Genomic DNA, 21,365 nt, shown 5'->3' on the forward strand with positions numbered 1-21,365 from the left:
CTGTTTGTAACCTCCAGCTTCTGAAGTGATCAGTGTTTGTAACCTCCAGCTTCTGAAGTGATCAGTGTTTGTAACCTCACGCCTCTGGTGTTGTAGGTTTTTGTAACCTCCAGTCTTTGGTAACTGTTTGTATCCTCAAGCTTCTGGAGTGGGCACTGTTGATAACCTCCAGCCTCTGGTGTGGTCACTGTTTGTATCCTCAAGCCTCTGTTGCGGTCAGTTTCTAACCTGAAGCCTCTGGAATGGTCACTGTAAACTCAACCCTCTGGAATGGTAAGATAAGATTCAGGGCATCATTGGGTTTTATAGACTTGGTGGGGGGAAGCAAAGACCACTTACTTGGCATAGGCCTTCTCCAGCAGCGCGCTCCAGAATTCCGAGCGCTCGGCGGATTGCACAAACATCAACTTGCCTTTCTTGACTGGTAACTTGTCATCGATCACCACGTCCACCCATTCTCCAAACTGCCAAATCTAAGGGGTAAAGCAAAGTCAGAATGAAAAGAACAGACAATAGGCAACATTACTGGGCAGAGATAAGATAGCTAGCTACAAGGCCTTAAAAGAACCCAGATGTTCCCAGCAGCCTCCCAATGGCACATGCGGAGAGCCACTAAATGTACTGTGTATTCCCTGCTACATATTCACAAGAGGCCTCCATATGCTCTACTAACTACACTGTAAGCTCCTTGTTGCAGATAAAGTGCAAGCCACCTGCTTCCTTCTGAGCACCATCCTTATGAGTTTCACAGTGTCCACCAGGAGCGAACGCAGACTGTCCAGGCAATGAGGAGTTCTCTCGGATTCAGCAATACCAAGAGGAATAATAGGAGTTGGCGCAAATTCAATGTTTTCCATGAAACTCACACATTTCACATATATGGCATTAAGGTTTACTAGCCTGTATATGATGCGAATATTGAATTCGTGGCAAACCTGGAGTTGAAAGGTCACACGAAATACCAGCAAGAAAGTAGTTTGAATACAATATGCCCCTTGTATTGTAGTATTTATATTCTGCTTATTACCTCTATGTCCTACGCTGAAGCGCCTTGGCTGCAGAATTACTGTTCCAGCAACACATTATCTGCTTGAGCCAATGCCTCACAGGCAAAACATATTTGAACGTTTCTACCTCTGAAATGTTAAGAACTTTGACAAAATGTGCATAACATACACATATTAGAATTTTTTCCAGCATAAATAAATTTCCAGGTCTACTATTTAATCCTGTCTTTCACCAAACTCGGTGCTCATTTCGACAACAGGGAGGTTGTAGAGTTGTAGAGTACAAATCAACCCTCAGTCCTCCCTAAAGACACACATTGATGGTGTTGGCTGTTGACTCTAACCCCAGACTGTGTGGAGACTGCTTTGTAACTTATTATCAGCTAAAGCTCTGCTTTCTCCCCAGTGCTTTATTTAAAAAAATACCTGGGCCATCGTTAGGAGGCCACTGCAACGTGCAACACCCATTCCCCTGCCAGCAGTGCAAACCTCATACCACCACAAGTACTGACCAATCGCACTCCTACAAATGTGTCCATTTATATTATTCCAGTCCCTCGTACCTATAAGAATGGCTTTCAGTAGCAGGCATTAGTAATTTTAATTTATATTATGTTGTTGTGCTCATCTGTAACGTAAACAGACATCACCATCTTGTGGTAGACTGTCAGAAGTGCCAGTGTTGACAATTAATTGCCGGTGCCTAGCACCGGAAGCCAACTGCTCAAATTAAGCACTGTCTCTCCCTATAACTCTGGTGCACTATTTAACCTTTTGGAAGATCGTATGTGTAAGGGTGTGTGTGGTAAGAGTATCGATCATAGATGACATACTTAATATTGGAGTGTATTTGATCTCAGTTTGTGCTGCACAAGATGGTGAATCTTTTGTGTAAGCTGGCTACGTTCACACTAGGCATGCCAGGCTGCAGTCTGCACATACTCCTGTACAGGCCCCTTCCAGAAAATCTATTGTACCTGGTGGTGGAATGGGACTTCACCAGCCCATTCTTTTGTTCAGCCAAACCCCCTCCCCCAAGAGGAAAATCAGCACATCCCGCATTTCCTGCTGTGCTTGCGTTTCCAAAGGTAACATCAAAAGGTGGAGCACTCTCCTAGTCTCACTCCACCTGTCTAAACCCACCTGACTTGTCTATCAGAGCCTACAAAAAAGAGACATGAACTTCTCCAAGTTCGGAGAAGTGCAAACATTTTCAAGCAAAGCAGACACTATGGAGGGCTCAGTTTTTAACCCCTTGGTCACCAGAGGGCCATAAGACAACTGACCAGGAGCAGAATATCTAGTGGGTGGCCACTTTTCCTCCAGACTGGGCTCTGTATGGAAATCCTGTGTAAAGCCTTGGCTGCTGTGACCTGTCAAAAGACGCAGAGGTCACCTTCCTGAGCAAGGAGCGGGGTAGCACCTGCCAGGAGAAGCCAATCTGAGTCCAGGAAGATCACCACAAGGTCAAACTGACTGGAGAAATCAAGTGGATATTGTCTTAATGGACTATAGGCGCCCAAGAGATACAAATTACCAGTAGACAAGCTGGCCAGTAGAAGAGCATCATCCAGGTCATTGAACCGTAATGTTCCCCTTTAAACGGAAGAGCTGATGTATCTTCCCCATGACATACCTGTATGGTACCTACAAGTCCAATCACCAGTCGTATAAGAGCCAGGAAGCCGTTTTCCTTCCCGAATTACAGCCACAACTTCTTTAATTATAGTATTACCAGATGACATCATGCCATCTAAGAATGCTGTGCTCCAGTCAGGAGTGTGTATTTAATAATCTGATGCATTATGGGAGTTATAGCACTAATCCAATTAGACTCCCATAGCTGAAAACAATGATCTGTAAAAGGAAGCTCAGAACTGGCACTCGGTGTCCGGGAGGGCAGGGAGTCATCTCACAACCTTACTTATGTCATCTACAACACTTCCCAACTCCCCCTCCATGGATATTGTTCCCTCTGTTAGCAAACTGGCTAGAAAAGGTAAAAGATATAATGTGTCAAGGAGAGTTCTTCTCTCCCACCTCAAAGAAGAGTGGGCGTTTGTGTTCCCAATTTTACAGCCCCAAGCAATTTGATAATATATACTTACATGCTCAGGGTTCCTCTTTATGGCATGCCCCATTTACACCTCAGACTCAGAGGATTCTTTTTGGATCAGCAAAGGACTGTAAAAAATAGCTCATCCGCTTCGTCCTCAAAGAAATGTCTCTTGTCAACTGTACCCCCACTTGAGCACAGTCCCACAAAGACCAAACCTTAGGATCACTCTGGAACTGGTCAGAAGCCTAAGACCAACAAATGGTTTGGTACCAATAAACTGAGTCTTTGATATCATGACATTATAACACTATAGCAAAAACATTGATAAGGTAAGTATGGACAGTGTGAAACCTTTAACTTTTTGCACAAGGGTAAAATTAGCTGCTACAGACATAGCGCCCGATTCACAGAACTAACTTAAGACAAAATCCTAAACTTACTACCATTTTGGTATTCACAGAAGGCACTTACTCATTTTGGTATTCACAGAAGGCACTTACACATTTCGGTATTCACAGAAGTTAGGAGTCCAACTTTACTAGTCCTAAACTGAGAAAAACTCTAACGTTAAGACTTTCAGTATTCACAGTAGGCATTTAGGAGTCCTAAAGTTAGGACTCCTAACTTCTGTGAATACCGAAATGAGTAAGTGCCTTCTGTGAATACCAAAATGGTAGTATTTTAGGATTTTGTCTTAAGTTAGTTCTGTGAATTGGGCCCATAGTTCCTGCCTATGCTAAGCATGCATTAAAATTGTGCCTGTCAATGACGTGTAAAGTCTTGTTTGATGTCTGGCCTGCAAGGATTTCCGAAAAAACAAGCAGCGAAAGTTCATGTTCCTATATGATGGTCATGTGTGCAGTGCTGATTACTGGTGGGTACCACCGGCACTCTTTTTTTTAGGGCGCAGATCTTTTATTTTTCATCATCCGACTTTAACCCAGAACTAGAGAGAGAAGCACTGAAGAAGATAAAAGAAGGAGGAAGATAAAAACAGTTACAAGGGGAGGAAGCAGGGATGAAAAAGAACCTGCAAGAGGGAGACAGAAGGGCACGGAGAGTGCGTTGGTATTCAGCAACTTAGACATTTGGCAGCAGCGCCGATGGACTTCTGAGAAAAATGTTTGGACCCACTCATTCTTTTACAAATTAAGCACTGGCTAACTTGTCATTACTCCAGAGTACTGTATCTGTGTAATTCCATTGTTTTGGTTTCATCACGTGATCTCTATTGGAGTACTGTATACATAAACTTATAAGTGTATGTCTTGTCTCTTGTCTCTGCTTGTGTCCTTATGATTATTTAGGGTGCCAAGGAATCCCTTTGGTACCCATCTTTGGGATTCACAGATATGTTTTTCTCTTGTTAAGAAACACTTTGACACCTTTGAGTTGGTTGTGGGCAGAATTTCTTTAAAGTTGAAACAACTAGCCTGGAAGTGCCTATGCTTGGCCGGAACCTGAGAGCGTGGTAGGTAGACACGAGGAGATTAGGTGATTTGCCCAAAATCACAGGAAGTGGAGTTGACCCCGAGGCTCACACCTTGGTTTCCCAGCTCCAAAGTTAGCAGTCTAGCCGAGAGACCACATCCTCTCCCCATATGTCCTCACATTTGCTATAATGCACCCTGCCTTAGGGCTCCAAGGCTTGCTGGAGGGGGTGACTCCACTCAACTCTCCCAGGCGCTGAAGTCAGGGACAATAATTCTTATGGGGAATTTGGGTGGAGGACGGCTTGGGGTTCGACTCACCAATCAGGTCACACAAAAATAGTTGTATGGGCAGGTAACAATGGGATAAACCCGTTTGGGTAGCTAAAGGGATAATTCCAGGATATGGAGAGTCAGAAGTGTGTGCAGTCTACAGTATAAAGCATGAAGCTCTATAAAGAGTGGGAAGAAAGCACAAATTAGAGGCACAACAGCGCCTACAACCCCAGCACAGTTCTAAAGGGATGAATGTGTGAATCAAAGAGGGAAGCCAACGGAGCTCCTTGAGTCGCAACAATCTGTGAGTGGTCAATTTCGATAACAAGGGCGTCGATGGACAAACATTCCACTCACCCTACACGAGCAAAGTCAGGAAAGAGCTGTTAGACCTGAAAGCAAGTTTTTGCTACTTTACCTCTAGTGCACAACTACAGCACATACAACTTGATGTTATCCACTTTTCTCAGAGTGCTCTTTAAATGTTTGGATTTCAGTTGATAAAAGGTGCCCATAGACACCATGAACTATTAACCAAAGCCCCATCTCCTGTCACGTTGAGACAGATGCTACCCAACCTGCTTTAAATACCTCTGGATTTTCTTCTTTACCTCTCTCAGGCTTCTCCATTTGTGCAGTTGCCATTTCAAAAAACCTTATCCTCTTCCCTATAGCTGATTCCATTTGTATAGCCCTGGGTCTCCTCACAGATCAACATGTTTCTGTTAAACCCTACTTCTTCAGGAGATATATTTTGTGTACATTGAATGGTACTGTGTATTGTTCCAGTGATGTTGTATTCCTGAATGTGCCAAAAACAACTAAAATTATGGATTAGCTATATTTTGGCGAAGCCAAGAATGTACTAATGTTGACTGTAAAAATACAATGTTGCAATCTACCTCTGATATACTTGCTCAAGTGCGTCCATCTTTGTGGTCAGAACCTAATCATGATGTTGATTGTATTTCAACTGCCGAACCAATAAAAACCAAGATAACTCCAATGAAGAAGCTCCCTTGCATCCTCCAGTGCCCATTTGCAGCCTGAGATGAAAGCTTATCACTCCGATAAAAGGGGGGATGCTAATGTCCATCATGAGTGTATGTATGTAAGACCTCCATTCTCCAAACAAAAAGACTGGACAAGATATTTACAGATTTTTCCAAAACCTATATGCCAAATAATACTGTTGTAAACCCTACATTTCCTGTTGTTTCTACCCTCCTACCACACTGTCCTGTAACCAAGAAACTCCTAATTGGTTGACAGTGGTTCTGTTTTCTTTTCGATCCCTAGCCACCCACGCAGCCAAGATCTTTGTTTTCTCATTCTCAGTGGGGAGCTAACATGGTCTTGCTTGCCCCAGGGGTTTACTAAGTCACATTGCATCTTCTCCCAAACTCTCAAGATATTGGACGCCCTCGTCTTCCCCAGAGCCACTGTATCTCAGGTACTCACTTTCATGGGAATGGTGGGTTCCTGGCCCATTGCATTAGTCTAAAGAGGCAGAGCAACCCTTTGTAATTATTATCCTCTGACCCTGCTCCCTAACTGGATGATTATAACTAGCCATTCACACTATACTGTCATGCAAAGAATGGTTTTGCTTCAGGGCTATTGGTGAAGAATCACAGAGACCAAAATAAACCCATTGCCTACTAGTAATCTGCCCTTGATGCAGTTGCACCAGAACTTCCACCATACGTGCGAGCTTTGGTGGCAGATGTCCACCTTCCAGAAGCTTATAAGCCTATAGTCCTCTGCGCCATCCGTACTGTCTCCATGCCACGTCTGGTATTTGGCTTGTTGCTAACTAATAACATTTAACACAAGTTCATAGCAAGTCCTATTTTCACTTTTTAGTGACTAACTGGACTTTCTTGTTGGATTTGTAAGCATTTTACCAGTGATGTCAAAGAGGGCGTGCCCGTTGTGCCTGTTCCCATTGATAAAGCAAAATACCTCCAGGGGCACTATCCATATGAATTCAACAATGTTTTATTTCCTTTGCCCCTGTCATCTGGAGGCTTATGATACGTCATGCCTGCCGCTGGTAACTTTGTTGATACTGCCTGCAGAATGGCCTGTGAAACTCTGAAAGGCCGTATTTTTGTAGAGTGTATTTAAAGTGATATCTCTCATGCAGCTCAACCTGACAGAATAGGGTTACTATACTTAACTCCACATAAATGCACCCTCACAAAACCTATTTACAAGGAATGTCAATGCGGAGTAAAGAATAGTAAATCCATTCTTACCAATTTATGAATACTTACGTTTCCAATATTTTAGTAGCTAATATTTTTGCTATGATATTATGGCAGGACAATGTTAAAACCTTAGTATTCTGATATACAACCCCAGCAAGCTAAACATTTGTCATAGAGTTATATTGATCTTCAGAGCGTCACCATTTAGCTGGCTAGATGCAGGCACATAAACCACTCAGCTATAATTTCAACAAGATATTAACTCATTGAAATATCGTCCTGGAATAAAAACCTGCTGCCTGCCAGCCACATGTAGTGTACTGAAACTGGTACATTAATAGTCTTAGTTCCTTTTGCGCATTTTAGCCCATTCCTCATGCAAATTACACTGAAAAGTCAACGTTTGACCCACTTGTTGTTCCTGGGTAAACTCACCCCTCGCCCACGACCCACTGCCTCCAGCCCCTTGAGAATTTCAGTCTTTATTAGTATATACTGATTTTTGTCTTCCTTTTTATGGCACAACAAAAAACCTAGAATGTCCCTTGCCAGACTCATCCGCCCCACCTCGGAGGGTGGTGTCAATTTTCCGGACTTTCCTGCTTATCAGAAGGCCTTTTTGTTACGCCAAGCGTCTTTTTGGTTACAGGATCCCATCCTCCCTTGTCCTCTGTGGACTAAAGTTGAGCGCCTTTTCCTTTCCCTGTTTACCTTTGCTGAATATATTTCCTTTTCACGTAAGTCTTCTTTGATCCCCACTCTTATTCATAAATTCACTCTCAAACTCCTCCTGTCTTCTACTCCTTCGCCTCCTGTAACGGTTGCTGATTTCCTCACCTCTACTATTTGGCATAATAAATTCCTCTTAATTGGTCATAAGCCCTTCTATTTGAAATCCTGGAGAGCCAGAGGTTTGATCTGGATTTCACAACTCTTCTCACACTCCTCTTTTCTGCCTTTTCATACTCTTCGTTCCTCCTTTGACTTACCCTCGTCCTTCGCTCCCAAATACCTCTTACTTAAAGCCGCGGTCATGGAAGTTTACACACGACTTTTAGTCACACCGTCCCCTCTTGTTTCCCATGACCCTGTTCTCCAACTTCATTCTATCCTACGCACATACCCTAGAGCCTCCTCCCTTTACAAACACCTTCATGCTCATAAGTCTTTTAGACCTAAAACTAAGGTGGAGGAGAAGTGGGAACTCGACCTGGCCACGGAATGGCCGGTAACCTTGTGGGACAAGATATGGGCAAAACTCCGCAAAACCACTAGGGCGGTATCTTTGACGCAATCCTTGTTTTTCATATATAACAGGCTGCTCCATACTCCTTTTACCCTTCACCAACGGTTTTCCACCACTCCGGATGCTTGTTGGTCTTGTTCTTCACCTCATGCCACCTTGTTCCATATGATGTTTTATTGCAAACATGTACATGATTTTTGGTTGCAGGTCTGGGCTCAAATCAATGTAATTTTCCACACCTGTATTCCCCTTTCTCCTGTGCACCTCTTTTTAGGTAGTCTCTCCACCTGTTGGGAGGAGGTTGTTATGAATGTTCGTATTGTTGATTTATTGTTAGCTGTTGCATTTCAGCAGATTACTATTAATTGGAAGAATTCTTCTAACATTTCTTTTAAAGCATGGTGGTACAATGTTTGTCATAATCACAAACTTGACAATGCTTTTGTTTTTCCTGCCCAACTGGCAGTCAACCGTGCAGATTTGTGGCTTCCTGTTACATTGTACTTGGATAATTGTACTACCCGTTCCTTCTACCACAAGCCTGCCCAGCAGGAGGTTTCCAAACCCGCCTAAAGCCCTTCTCATTTCCTCAATTTCTCTTCATTATCACTTGTTATGTCCTTGTTCATACTTGCTTTTATTGTATAACTGACGTATCCATTATTTTTACTTTTATTGCCCATGATTCATGCTCTGTAGTTTCATTCCACTTGTACAACATACCCTGATTTTTCTTATTGCTTCCCCTTCCTTTCCCCCCTTTCCCCTATTCCCACATTTTTTATCTGTACTATGTATTGATGGCTTATTTTCTGTTTAATAAAATTTTCTTGAACTTAAAAAAAAAATAAGTATATACTGATATCCTGGATTATGGCCTGAACGGCTTTCAAGAAATGCTTCTAAAAACCTTTACCTATTTGGCCAAATAAGGTGAAAAGTGTGCTGTGAAATGCACCATTTGATCCCACTGAAATAAACAAATTCTCTATGAGAGACCCTCCCTTCTCCTGAGACTGTCTGGTGGGAATCAGACTTGCTTGCTACTTTGAGTCCAAAATAAAAAACATCTCACCTAAAACTAAGGCAAAAGTTAAGCATTTAAAATTACAAGAGGGGCAACTACTGCTCATATGGGGTAATTGATAGCCCATTACCACAGGGCATCTATGATAGCCCTGAGAATAGAACCACTAAAGCAGTAGCACCTTCCACACAGCAGGCTGTTTGCCTAGTGGTCCATCTCGCATTGAATGCTCACGGACCAGCCACATCTCATGATTTATCAAACACTTTGGCTAAGTTGATGAGGTAGTTGGAAGTTACTTTCTTCCTTGGCTCACAATGCCTTGCTCTCTAACCCGGTACCTGGAAGTGAAAGATCCCAGCATAACCGTCCTGGAATCCCTGCCCATGAGGGACCACACGATGCAGAAGCTCTTCATTGAGGGTGAGGCATCCAATGGCAGACAGAAACCAGCAATCAGCTACAACACAAGCGGAAATGTGCATTAGAAGATGTTAATGAAGAAAAGCAAGCTGTTGAGCACAAGAGCAAGGACTTCAAACAAGATCAGTTGCTGCACCATAGAGTGACTCTTTTTTAAGAAACTCACACTCAGAAAAACTCATGCATTAAGTAGTAGCATGTGGTGGGTATGAAGAAAAGAGTTAAATGTGGACGTACTGAGTTTTCCCACACTGGCACAAGGTAAAAAGTAAGGGGTCACCTCAAAGAGGTATCATGAGCCAGAGGGAGTGAGTGAAGCAAGGGAAAGCCATAGCCTATCTGAAACACTTTCTGTTTATTCTTATTCATGATTTTAGTTCAAAAGTCTCTTCATCTGTATGAATGCATCGATTCCATATCACTGGCATGTTTATCTCAAGCAAAATAAAAAACTTTAGTTTTTGTTCCTTTGTAATTAAACCTGTACTTGAGTAATGGCAAGCATTGGCAGTCAACAGGTCTCACCAGTGAAAACTACTGGCTTTGCCAATGCTGGTGCAATCAATAATATAATTTGAGATGTCATCAGTGATGTCATAAATGATGCCATAGAACATGCCACTAGTCATGTCATATGTGAGGTCATAAGCAGTGCATGGCAGTGGCGTACGTTATAGTTAGCACTGTTAACTATAACTGGTGAATTTCTGTGTTTTTTTTTGTTCAAAACGTTGATGTTGTCAATGACATATTCACTCCACTAAAACGTTATTTTAACCTTTGTTTTTATCAGTAATTTTCTAAGGTTTAAAAGAAATTTTTTTTTATTACACTTAACTATTATGTTACTTTAACCTTTGTTTTTTCAGTGACTTTCTACAGTAGAGTAGAGTGTTGGACTGAGGAGTGGTGTAGAGCAGAGTATGGTACAGTGGCATAGAGTGGGATAATGTGTAGTAGAGTGGAGTATGGTGTAGTTCACTGGAGTGGGGTAATGTCCAGTGTGGTAAAGCGTCACAGAGTGGAATAGTGGAATAGAGTGTCGTAGATGCTTCGCTGGGCCATTGGAGGCCCCTCACTAACCTGCACTACCCCTTCTCTGGGCCATCTGAGGCCCCACCAACCTGTTCTGCTGCTGCCGTCCTGCTGGGGTGGGACGTGGTCCCCGAGTGCTATGCGCATATCACAAGGGGGCAGAGCTAACCCCGACACGCCATAAAGGTGCCGGAGCACTCCTGCAGTGCGGGATAATTCTCTGGGCCATTGGAAGCCTCACTGACCTGGTCTGCTGCTGCCGTCCTGCTGGGGTGAGACATGGTCCCCCAGCGCTTCGTGCCCATCATGAGGGTGCCAAAGTAATCTCGACACGCCGTAAAGGCACTGGAGGACTACCGCAGCACGGAAAAATTCTCTGGACCATTGGAGGCCCTCACTGGCTTGCACTGCTGTTTCTCTGGGCAATCGGAGGCCCCACCGACCTGTTCTGCTGTTGCCGTCTTGCTGGGGTGAGACATGATCCCCCAGTGCTTTGCGCACGTAACAAGGGAGCAGAGCTAACCCCGAAAGGCCTTAAAGGCACCGGAGCACTCCCGCAGTGTGGGACGTGCACTGGCACACCCAGCCGCACCTGAGCAAACCCCGGCTAAGGGTGGGCCCCGTCTGCCACCAGAAGAGGCTGGGCCACCCCTCTTATTTTTGCGTATCCAAGTTCCAATCAAGGTACTGTGCGTACTGTCGCCTAACTAGTGCTCTGCTAGTTCTTCCCCATTGGGTGCATTGGCTTGGGGACTTGTTTTCTTTCCCCCCTAAGTCCTGTACAATGGAGACTTACTTAAGGTATTGTGCCTACTGAAGTCCTATCAGAGCGTTATTTGCACCCTCCTATTGGGTGCTGTTAGACCTGGCACCTTGGCGTGGGTCTCCCTTCCACTTTTTGTTACTGTGCCTCATATGTTTTGCTGGTGTTAGCTGCTCAGAGCACTGTGCCACTGCCAATCAGTGCCACAATGCAAGTGCTCCCTGTATAAAAGGTATATATTGATTGGATTCCATGATTGGCTTATTTGGTTTACTGTCAGACCCCAGTACAGTGGACCAGGAGTGCCCAGGGCTTGTAAATCCAAATGCTGCTGGTGGGCTTGCAGCACCGGTTGTGCCACCCACAGAAGCAGCCTTGTAAAATGTGTCTAAGGTCTGCCATTGCAGAACCTGCATGCAGTCTGGTACAGTCATGCTGACTGGGCAAGTACACCCACTTGCCCGTCCATAAACCTTCCCTTACCTTCATGTTAGTCACCTCTATGGTAGTCCAAGGGCAGGGTGCATTGTAAGTATAAGGTAGGACAAGCCCTGATGTGTGTGGCATGTCCTAATAGTGAATTACAGCCATTTTTGTTTTTCACTATTGCAAGGCTACCTGTTCTCATAGGCCAGAATGGGCTGTTAGAATTGTTACATTCTATAATCCTAACAGACTCAGGGAACATGGTAGAAATCCGAGTTTAGTATGCCTGAACTCAGAATAATAAAATACATATTTTAGTAAAGTTTATTTTAATATTCTGTGTTTGCAAATACCACTTTTAGAAAATTGGTATTTGGTTGCCTAACCATTTCAGCCCGTCTCTGCTAGGATGTGTATCTGCTGTCTGGGTTCTGTGAGTGACAGGGCTGGGGAATTCCAGAGGGCAGGGCTAGGTAGCCTGGTGGTGAATAGAGAGATTTACATCCAGATGGGTGTGAGGAGTGCACCTGGACTCTGAATAGGACTGTGCCTTTCCACCACAATGCTGGCTCCACACCCTGTGGAGTGTCTGATGTCTCTAGCCTGCTCCCTGAAAGAAAAGTCCGAGTCGTGTCAACAAAGTGCTCAAGAATTTGTTTTAGCTGGGCACAGGCCCCTCTAACCCAGAGGAACAAAGGATTTAGGGGTATAAGTATTGGGAGCCTGCTCCCAAGAAATCGGATCCTACTTTGACAAGGAGAAACCTGAAATGAAATGAAATGATTACGCACTTGTATAGCGCACGACTACCCGTAGGCATCTCGGCGCTTGTACGAATACCGCCGAGGAACCCTTCCTGGCCTTTCCCTGTGAGGAGCCCACTCCTGGGCACCCCAAGGTGAAGTCAGGCGTCCTCAGCGTTGTTGGGGCCGTTGTAGAGATTAAGAAAGCTATTGCCCAGAGGTGCAGAGTGGGACTCATGATTGGAATAGGCACCGAAGCGAGAATTATCAGGTCCGAGGAAATTGAGCCCGAGACCCGCCGAGGCGGGAATTGAACCCTGGTCCCGGCCAGACTACTGCATCAGGGTCTGCCGCTCTAACCATTGAGCCACACTTCTCTACTACTCCACACTCCTCTACCCGAAGAGAAGGAACTAGGAAAGCTGAAGGAGGAATACTGTCCCTGACCTGGGGGATTGGCCTGCAGTGGTTGCCTTGCTACTAAAGGAGAGGAGAAAGACTACAAAGACTTTATTTTCCAAACTAGTGCAAAAGATCTCCAAGGGCTTGTGAGTGAGCTTGCCCCCTGAATGAAGTCCCAGGACCAGTGGACTACACCCGCCTTGAAGAGAGCTGCTTAGAACGCTGTTTTCCCCGTAGCGCCGAGGCAGGGAACTGTGTGCTCCTTGTAGGATCCATTTGCACTCAGGGAAGCCCGTACCAAGCCATCCGCCTCAAACAACGCGACTCTGTGCCCTCAACGAGCCGTAGCTCGCACCGTGACAGGAGGATTCCGCACCGCACACCGCTTCGCCCCTACGAGCCGCACTGATCAACGCGCACACTGCCACTGGTGTTGAAGCTGCAACCGCGTCGAGAGGCTGGGGTACGCGTCACACATCCGCACCGCACCGTCCGCCTCGCACCGCGCTTAAAGGCTGAAAGGCAGAAACAACAAAGTAAAGGCTGAAAGGCGCCAGTTCCCAAGGTACGGCTCGTACGCCACAACGGAATAGATCGCACCGCACAAGGCACCGTCCCCTCGAACAACGTGACTTTGAGCTCGACGAACCCGCACCGAGGACGTCTACGAGCCGTAGCTCGCACCGTGAAGGACATCGCTGCATACAACGCTTTTCTTTTCCATCACCCCGTCCGTGCCGGACACAATGAACTAAGGTACTGTTAACGACTCGCACTGCATTTGTGTACGCATCGGACCGGAACGTCCGCTATGCCTGTTTGACTCTTTTGGGCATTTTCATCACCGGGAGAGCCGGACAGAGGGTGCGAAGCGCAAAGAACTATAAATTACGCATGTTTAAAGAACTCTTGATTGCTGAACAGTATTGTGGATAATTCTGGTCGTTATTTGGTCTCTATATAAAGATGACCTATTTTTGATATAATACTAGTGTGGTGTCTATTTGTGGTGTTGTCCCTTGATTACTGTGTGTGATTACAACTGCTTAACTTACATCGCCTCTGAGATAAGTCTTGTCTGCTCGCGCCACGCAACCTAGAGGGTGAGCAGGTTTTTCTTTAGAGGATAATTCCCTTTCCCTGACTAGAGGAGAGGGTCCCTGCCTGTCACAAGTACTTACCTGTGCCAACCAGAGACCCCCAATTCTAACAGGTGCCTTGGCCTGGGAGTTCGTCTTCTTCCTTTGCATCTCCCCTTCTGTCTTTTCTATGGTTTGTTGGAGGCTCCATGGGGAAAAGGAAGGTTGTGGAGGGGGTGGCAGGGGCCTGTGGAGTAACATAAAGCATCCAAGAAATCGAAGAAGATGCTGAGCCATGCTAAGGGAAGCGGTGTCCTAAATCGCATTGACATCGTATTGTCCAAATGTGAGGGACTACTGGCTCCAACTGCTACTGACGCTGAGCCTAAATCCAAGGCCATTACAGTAAATGGAACTTCTACTAAAGAAGGGCGCATACCCAGCATGTTTAGAAAGGTGAATATTGGTAACGGTAACCAGCCTTGGTAGGCCCAGTAATGCCCTTGGATGATTCACACAATATAACCATCGACCCATTAACACCCACTGCTAGGCTTCTATGCAGCAATATATTTTTACCCCTGCTAGACCTGCAAGAAACTAGCTCTTCCATTGTGGACCAAGATGAAAGGGTGAAAGCTAACAAAGGAAGTACCTACCCACTCATTGATGCAGTTTTAATTGATTTTGAAGCTTCCAGCTCCGTATCTGACAGCTCCGTATCTGACTTATATAAGGAGGTTTGTGCCCTGAAAACTAAAATTGGAGCACTAGCTGGGCTCATTCCTAAGTTGCTAGATAGACTTGGGAAATCAAATTGTCAAGGCATGGAACCTGGTTCCAAGCACATGAGGGAAGGTGCCAGTGATAAGTTACACATGTTACACATGATGCTTCCTTATCATTGACTATAAGTCCCGGTCCCAGTAGCTGTACAGCACGAAAGGTTGCAGATGTAGTGGGTGGTAAGCCAGGTCCAACGGCATATGAGGCAACACACAGACATCCACAATCTCCACCTAGAGAAGTAGTGAGGCGGGATATGCCACATCACTGGGCAGGACCTTCTACTCCCCTCGTCACTCAGCATCATAAAATCTACATGATTAATGTTCCTAAATGTAATCATCCCACAAAACATAGGATTGAGGAATCCCTCAAAAAGAAATGTATTCATTGGATCAGGCACGTTAGAGTTTGTAGTTCCATGATGAGTGAAGACGTTCTACATGCAAAGAGATGTGTTTTAGCTAATAACTCAACAGACGCTAAAGAGCTGACTTTAGCTGATGAGAGTTTAATGCATAATCTTATTGATTTGGAAGTCAGAACTCATCCTCCAGACAAGCCAAATATCCAATTTAAGAGGCAGTTGGCAATTTTTATCCCTTTGTATAAGTTCAATTTGCTGCTCAAAAGGTCATTTCCATCACCTCCTCCCCAGCGTATATTGACTGACTACAGCTCAGCTCGGCACTTATGTCCATTAAAACTAGTGCCCTTTGCTTTGCTCCGAACATAAACTCTCCAATAAGCAGGGAGTTATTGTCACCTTCAATCTGTAAGGCTGGTCCAAAGTCCCTTGTGCAAATCATCTCTAAAGAAGTAGCTCAAAACCAGGACAGCATTAAGACCAACTTTAGCGCAGCACCTGCCCATGAGGAAAGGGGAGTGGATACCATTCTTCACTCTTTACACCAGTTGCCTATAATCCATCACTCGCTTAAAATAATCTCTTGGAACATGGCTGGAATTAGAAGCAAATTTTGCCTACCTCATTGGGTACAGCTGGTCCAATCCCACGATTTATGTATTCTTCAGTAAACATGCAGCTTAACCCCAACGTTTGCTAATAATATTACAGCTGGGGATAGGCAGAAGCACTTTGGTGCCCTCTACTCCACTACTATTAAATATACTTTTTAAATTTACCCCCAATTTTCACCGAGCAGGAAATAGAAACTTAAATTGAATCCATTGTACGTACCCTTTAAAGCTCTAGGACCAGATGGAATTGCTGGAGACTTGTTTTGGCTCAATAAAAGTAATTGGTCGATTATATATGCTGGCACTTTTTAAAGCTACTGCAAGGGCTGCCCGAATTCCAGACTAATGGAAGGGAGCAGAGGTTATTCCAGTTTTTTAAAAAGGCGATAGAAATAATCCAACTAACTACAGGCCTATCAGTTTAATAGACTGTATTCAGAAGGTATTCAGCCTCACTCACCTAGTGAGAATCCAGGACCGGATGGCTGAGAATAATATACTGTCGCATTTCCAGGCTGGATTTTGATAAAAAACTGGAAACATTGATCAGATTTTTAGATTCATTCTTCTTTAATGGAAGGTGGTGGTATTGGGCAATGGGAGCCTATATGCTTCCTTCGAAGATCTGAAATCTGCATTGGATCTTGAGCCTCGTGGAAAGCTTTGGATGCTGTTGAGAGACATGGACATTCCTCTGGAGATCTTGGAATTAGTTGTGCGTCTTCATGAAGCCACTATGCCATGGTGCGCTGAGGGAATCAGGGCCAAGTCACATATACTCCATTAATGTCAACGGGGCGGTCCGCCAAGGCTTTGTCTTGGCCCCTAAGTTGTTTTCCCACTATGGCAACCAAGTTGCGAACTCCTTAGCTAGAATTCCTGCTGATGCTCCCTCGTTGGGGAATATGAAGATTGCCACGCTTCTCTCTGCGGATGATATGCTCCTTGTTTCTAAAACTCCCAAGGGGCTCCAGATGCCTATTGACCAATTCAAGGCTTTCTGCGATGAGAGGGGTCTAAAAATAAATACCACTAAGACAAAACTCATGATACTAAACCTCCATAAATCCTTTAAAGGTCGATTAACCCTAAACAACATTCGCTTAGAGCGGTTTCGTAGCTATGACTATTTGGGCATAAGATTGGCTAAAGGTATGACTTAATTTATGCCTATGCATTTTGCACTTTTAAGGTCTGTTGACCAAAAATAAAGTTTATTGATCGATTGACTTTAGTGGTGTGGAATGCAGTAGTGCAGACTGGCATAGCATACAGTAGAGTGAAGACTCATAAATTGGACTACTGTGTTATACAGTAGAGTGCAGGGGTGAGTACTATAGTATTGGAAAGTGTTGTAGATTGTTGTAGAGTAAAAAGTCACATAGTCTAGGTGGGTTTTGTAGACTGGAGTGATGTACAGTACAGTATTGTAGAGTGTGGTACAGTGTATTGGCATACAGTATTATAGAGTACAATGGAATAGAGCGACACAAATTGGAGTGGTGGAGAGTGGAATAGTGGAGTAGAGTGGAGTACTGTGTCAGAGTAAAGTGAAGTCATGTGGGGCGCAGTGACATACAATGAGTTGCGTATAGTGGACTAGAATATCGTAAAGCGTCAGAGTTGAACAGTGTTGACCAGTAGGAATGTAGGGGTATATACAGGAGTGAAGTGTCAGAGAGAGGCATACGATGTTTTAGAGTGGGGCTGCATAGAGGACAGTACTGTGTCAAACACCCACCTCAAAGATCCCGAATGGAGCTTAAGAATATTATGAAAGATCTCAACCTTATGGACATCCGGAGGGCTAAAAACGGTGAAAAAAGGGATTATTCCTTCTATAGTCGAAGATATGGACATCATTCGAGAATCGACTTCTTTCTTCTGGATAAATCGCTCTTTTTGGCGGTAGAACATATTTCATACATCCCGGCAATACTGTCCGATCACTCGACTGTAGAACTCGTAATTCACCTTAAACAAAAGGAACAGCAGAGGAGGTGGACTCTAGACAGAGCCCTGTTACTCCAAGAGTGGGTGAGGGTGGACATAGTGATACAAACAAAATAGTTCTTTAGGCACAATAAAGACTCAACGAGCCAACAAATGATATGGGAGGCATTTAAGGCCTTTATTAGAGGTTCTCTGAGTACCGTGATGATTAGAAGAAACAAACAGCTGAGGGAAAAGAAGGAAGAGAGTCTCCTGAAGCTCAAATTGAAAGAACAGGAGCTTCAGAGGGCATCAGTAGACCAGTCAGACACTAAACTCCGCCTGCAAGGAGAGCTGGATGGTCTGCGGGCAGAGCATCAAGCTAGCATAGACAAGGTCTTGAAATATAGATGGGATACCAGCAAGCTTCAGAATTTCTCGTATGGAGAGAAATGCTGCCGTCTGCTCGCATGGAAAGCTTGAGTAGATAAGACCAGAAATCAGATCAATAGCCTATCCCTTTCTGGTTCTGGCGAAATTACCTATGACGATGATCAAATTAGGGAAGAGGCTAAATCTTTCATGCAAGATCTATATAAAGCTAACACCTGTAACTCCACACAGAGTGTGGAAGGCTGGTTGAGCAGGATACAGCTCCCGAACTTATCTGAGGACGATAGAACTTTCCTTACTTCTGACATTCAAGAAGGCGAGGTGAGAATTCAGATTATGGAAATGGGCAAAGGGAAAGCCGCTGGTCCAGATGGGCTCCCTGTGGAGCTGCACAGGATAGTCTTAGACCAAATAATATCTTTTTTGACATCACTGTTTAACGAAGTTCTCCAGTGTGGGGCGCAGGCCCCAATTTCTTGGTCAGAAGCCACCGTTACTTTAATTCTGAAGCCAAACAAAGATCCATCAAAAATCGAGCCGTACAGACCAATCTCATTATTGAATTCAGATTATAAGGTATTTGCGGCGGTGTTGGCGGCGAGACTGGCCAGAGTAGTAAAAACCATCGTCCATTGTGATCAGAGGGGTTTCATTCCAGATAGACAACTCAATGAGCTAACATTTCAAGTCATCGCTGCAATTGATGTTGCTATCGACAGGAAGCTCCCCTTGACTTTGGTAGCGGTCGATGCCGCAAAGGCATTTGACCAAGTAGATTGGTTATATCTGTGGAAAGTACTGGCGGTTTTTGGATTCCCAAACATGTTTATAACAGCCATAAAGTCTCTATATAGTTCCCCATGCGTTAAAATCCTAATCAATGGGTCTCTCACAGATTGGATACCCATTGCTCGCGGAACCAGACAGGGCTGTCCTTTGTCGCCTTTTTTGTTTAATTTATACATAGAGCCTTTTGTTTGTTTGCTTAGGTCTGACCCATTAATCAAGCCCTTTAAAATCTCCAACCTGGAATTAAAATTTGCGTTATACGCGGATGACTTGCTCATGTTTACCTCAAATCCAGCTGAAGCCCTTCCAAGATTAATAGAAACAGCTGAAGCCTTTGGAGAGATCTCAGGATACACTATCAATAAAGACAAAACTGAGATCATGGAGTGGAACCAAGAAGTAGGGACATTAGGAGCAAAGTCTAGAATGAGATATCTGGGGGTGCACTTGGACAAAAAGATTGAGGAAATAACGAAAATCAATCTAGACAGAGTTTCAAAGGACATATGCGCCCTTCTGCAGAGATGGTCATCCCTCCCTTTAAACATCTTTGGGAGAGTGAACCTAATCAAGATGATTATCCTCCCTAAAATAACGTTTTTATTTAACTCCATCCCTCTATCTTTTAACACATTAGCAATTATTAAACTACAAGGGAAATTAGGATCTTTCATCTGGAATTCAAAATCTCCAAGAATCTCCTGGAAAAAGCTTAGGAGAAGTTTAAAAACAGGAGGCCTTGCTTTTCCAGATTTATTTGTATATTACCACGCATTTCATTTTAAAAACTTCAGACTATTGGCCAATAAAATAGATCTGTCCTCCCTAGGCATACTCTTTAAAGCATTATTGCAAGACTTTCCACAGGGACAAGACTTCTTCCTCTTTAAATTCGGGGACCCGAATTTTTTTTTTAAAGTGAGACTCAAGATCCTGGGGGCAGCACTAAGAAACTGGGTATACATCAAGAAAAGGCTAGATATCCCATACTATGCAGCACTGGCCCCAATCTGGGATTCACCTGGGACACCGGCCTGCCTGGATTATCAACTGTCTCGGCCCCTGAGGTTGGCAGGGTTAGAACATTGCGGAGATCTTCAGGAAGGCGTTCAGCTTTTAAATTGGGAGGCTCTCTCCAATTTGACTGGGGGAACACGTACTAGATTCAAATATTACCAACTGTCCGGATGGTGGTCGACCAGATCTTGGAACTCCAACGATCCCAACCCGAAGTTCGATCTAGTAACTAGGAGTGGCAGGTGGAAAAACCAAATTTCACACTGGTATTCAGCTTTATTAGAGGCTGAGAGCGTTACGGAACCTGAGCTCCAAAAACTCTGGGTCAATTTCTTAAACCTGAACAGTGGAAATGTTAAAGATCTGTGGATTTACTCTTTTACCATCTTGCAGGCGGTGGTTAAGCCTGCCAACTTAAAAAGGAATCATCTTTATACCATGTACAGGGCCTATATAACCCCAAAAAAACGTGCTAAATTTTCCAACTTAGACTACCATTTCCCGAGATGTAGGCACCCAGCTGCTGATGATATACACATGTTCGCCGACTGCCCAGGGATAAAAGATTATTGGGTCAAGACCCAGGACTTTTTGCAAGATGTCCTTCAAGTACCCTCTGGAAATCACCACAAAAACTATCTTTTCTGGGTTGGGTCCTGATTATAATGTAAATGAACCCTCCACGAGATTTATCTTTTATGTTATGCTTCTTGCAAGGCGGGAGATATGTAGAGCCTGGAAGGATCCAATTCCCCCTATTTTTTTCAACTGTCTAAAGCATATTATCATTACAAGTAAATCTGACATGACAAGTGATCCCACAAGCTATGTAAAAATCTGGGCGGCCCTTGTGGCCTGGCAAGACAAGTGAATGGTATTCCTATGATTTATTTGGAGCCCTGTCGGTTCCCTTGCCTCCAAAGTAATACGGGGCCCAACTACGGTGTGAAATGGAGTGGATTGTGAAAGCAGTGGCCACTTGAGGGATCAGGCTTATTACTCTCTTATTGGTCTATGATATCAGGGCTGGGTCAGGATGACCAATCACTGAGAGGCAGCCAGTTTCCCATCAAGACTTCCAATAATGGTATATGAGGAAAACCCCCCAAAAAAAAGTACTGTGTCAAACAGTGGATCTACGTAGACTGTTGCACAATAGTGTGGAGTGAGGTAAAGTCTCATAAAGTGGAGTGGCGTTTCGTAGACTAGAGCTACATGGAGTGGAGTGGCTTAGCATAGGTAGTAAACTGTTATAATTTGGAGTATGGTCTCGTACAGTAGATTGGAGCTTAGAAAAGTGTTGTATGATGGAGTGTATAGGCACAGAGTGGGGTATAG

General features: G+C 44.2%; 1 protein-coding gene across 2 annotated transcripts in view; it reads right to left on the reverse strand.

Annotated features, from left to right (window-relative positions):
- Window positions 1-21,365, reverse strand: part of LOC144762257 (calpain-1 catalytic subunit-like) — a 536,001-nt gene that overhangs the window by 343,137 nt on the left and 171,499 nt on the right. For both annotated transcript variants that reach the window (XM_078647402.1, XM_078647401.1), the window contains exons 3-4: window positions 9,600-9,718; window positions 340-473 (exon numbers count right to left, since the gene is read on the reverse strand). In XM_078647402.1, coding sequence (XP_078503528.1) covers window positions 340-473; window positions 9,600-9,718 — 253 coding nt within the window. The remainder of the gene's footprint in view (window positions 1-339; window positions 474-9,599; window positions 9,719-21,365) is intronic.

The sequence above is a fragment of the Lissotriton helveticus genome, chromosome 6 (genome assembly GCF_964261635.1).
Source record: "Lissotriton helveticus chromosome 6, aLisHel1.1, whole genome shotgun sequence".
Taxonomy (NCBI): domain Eukaryota; kingdom Metazoa; phylum Chordata; class Amphibia; order Caudata; family Salamandridae; genus Lissotriton; species Lissotriton helveticus.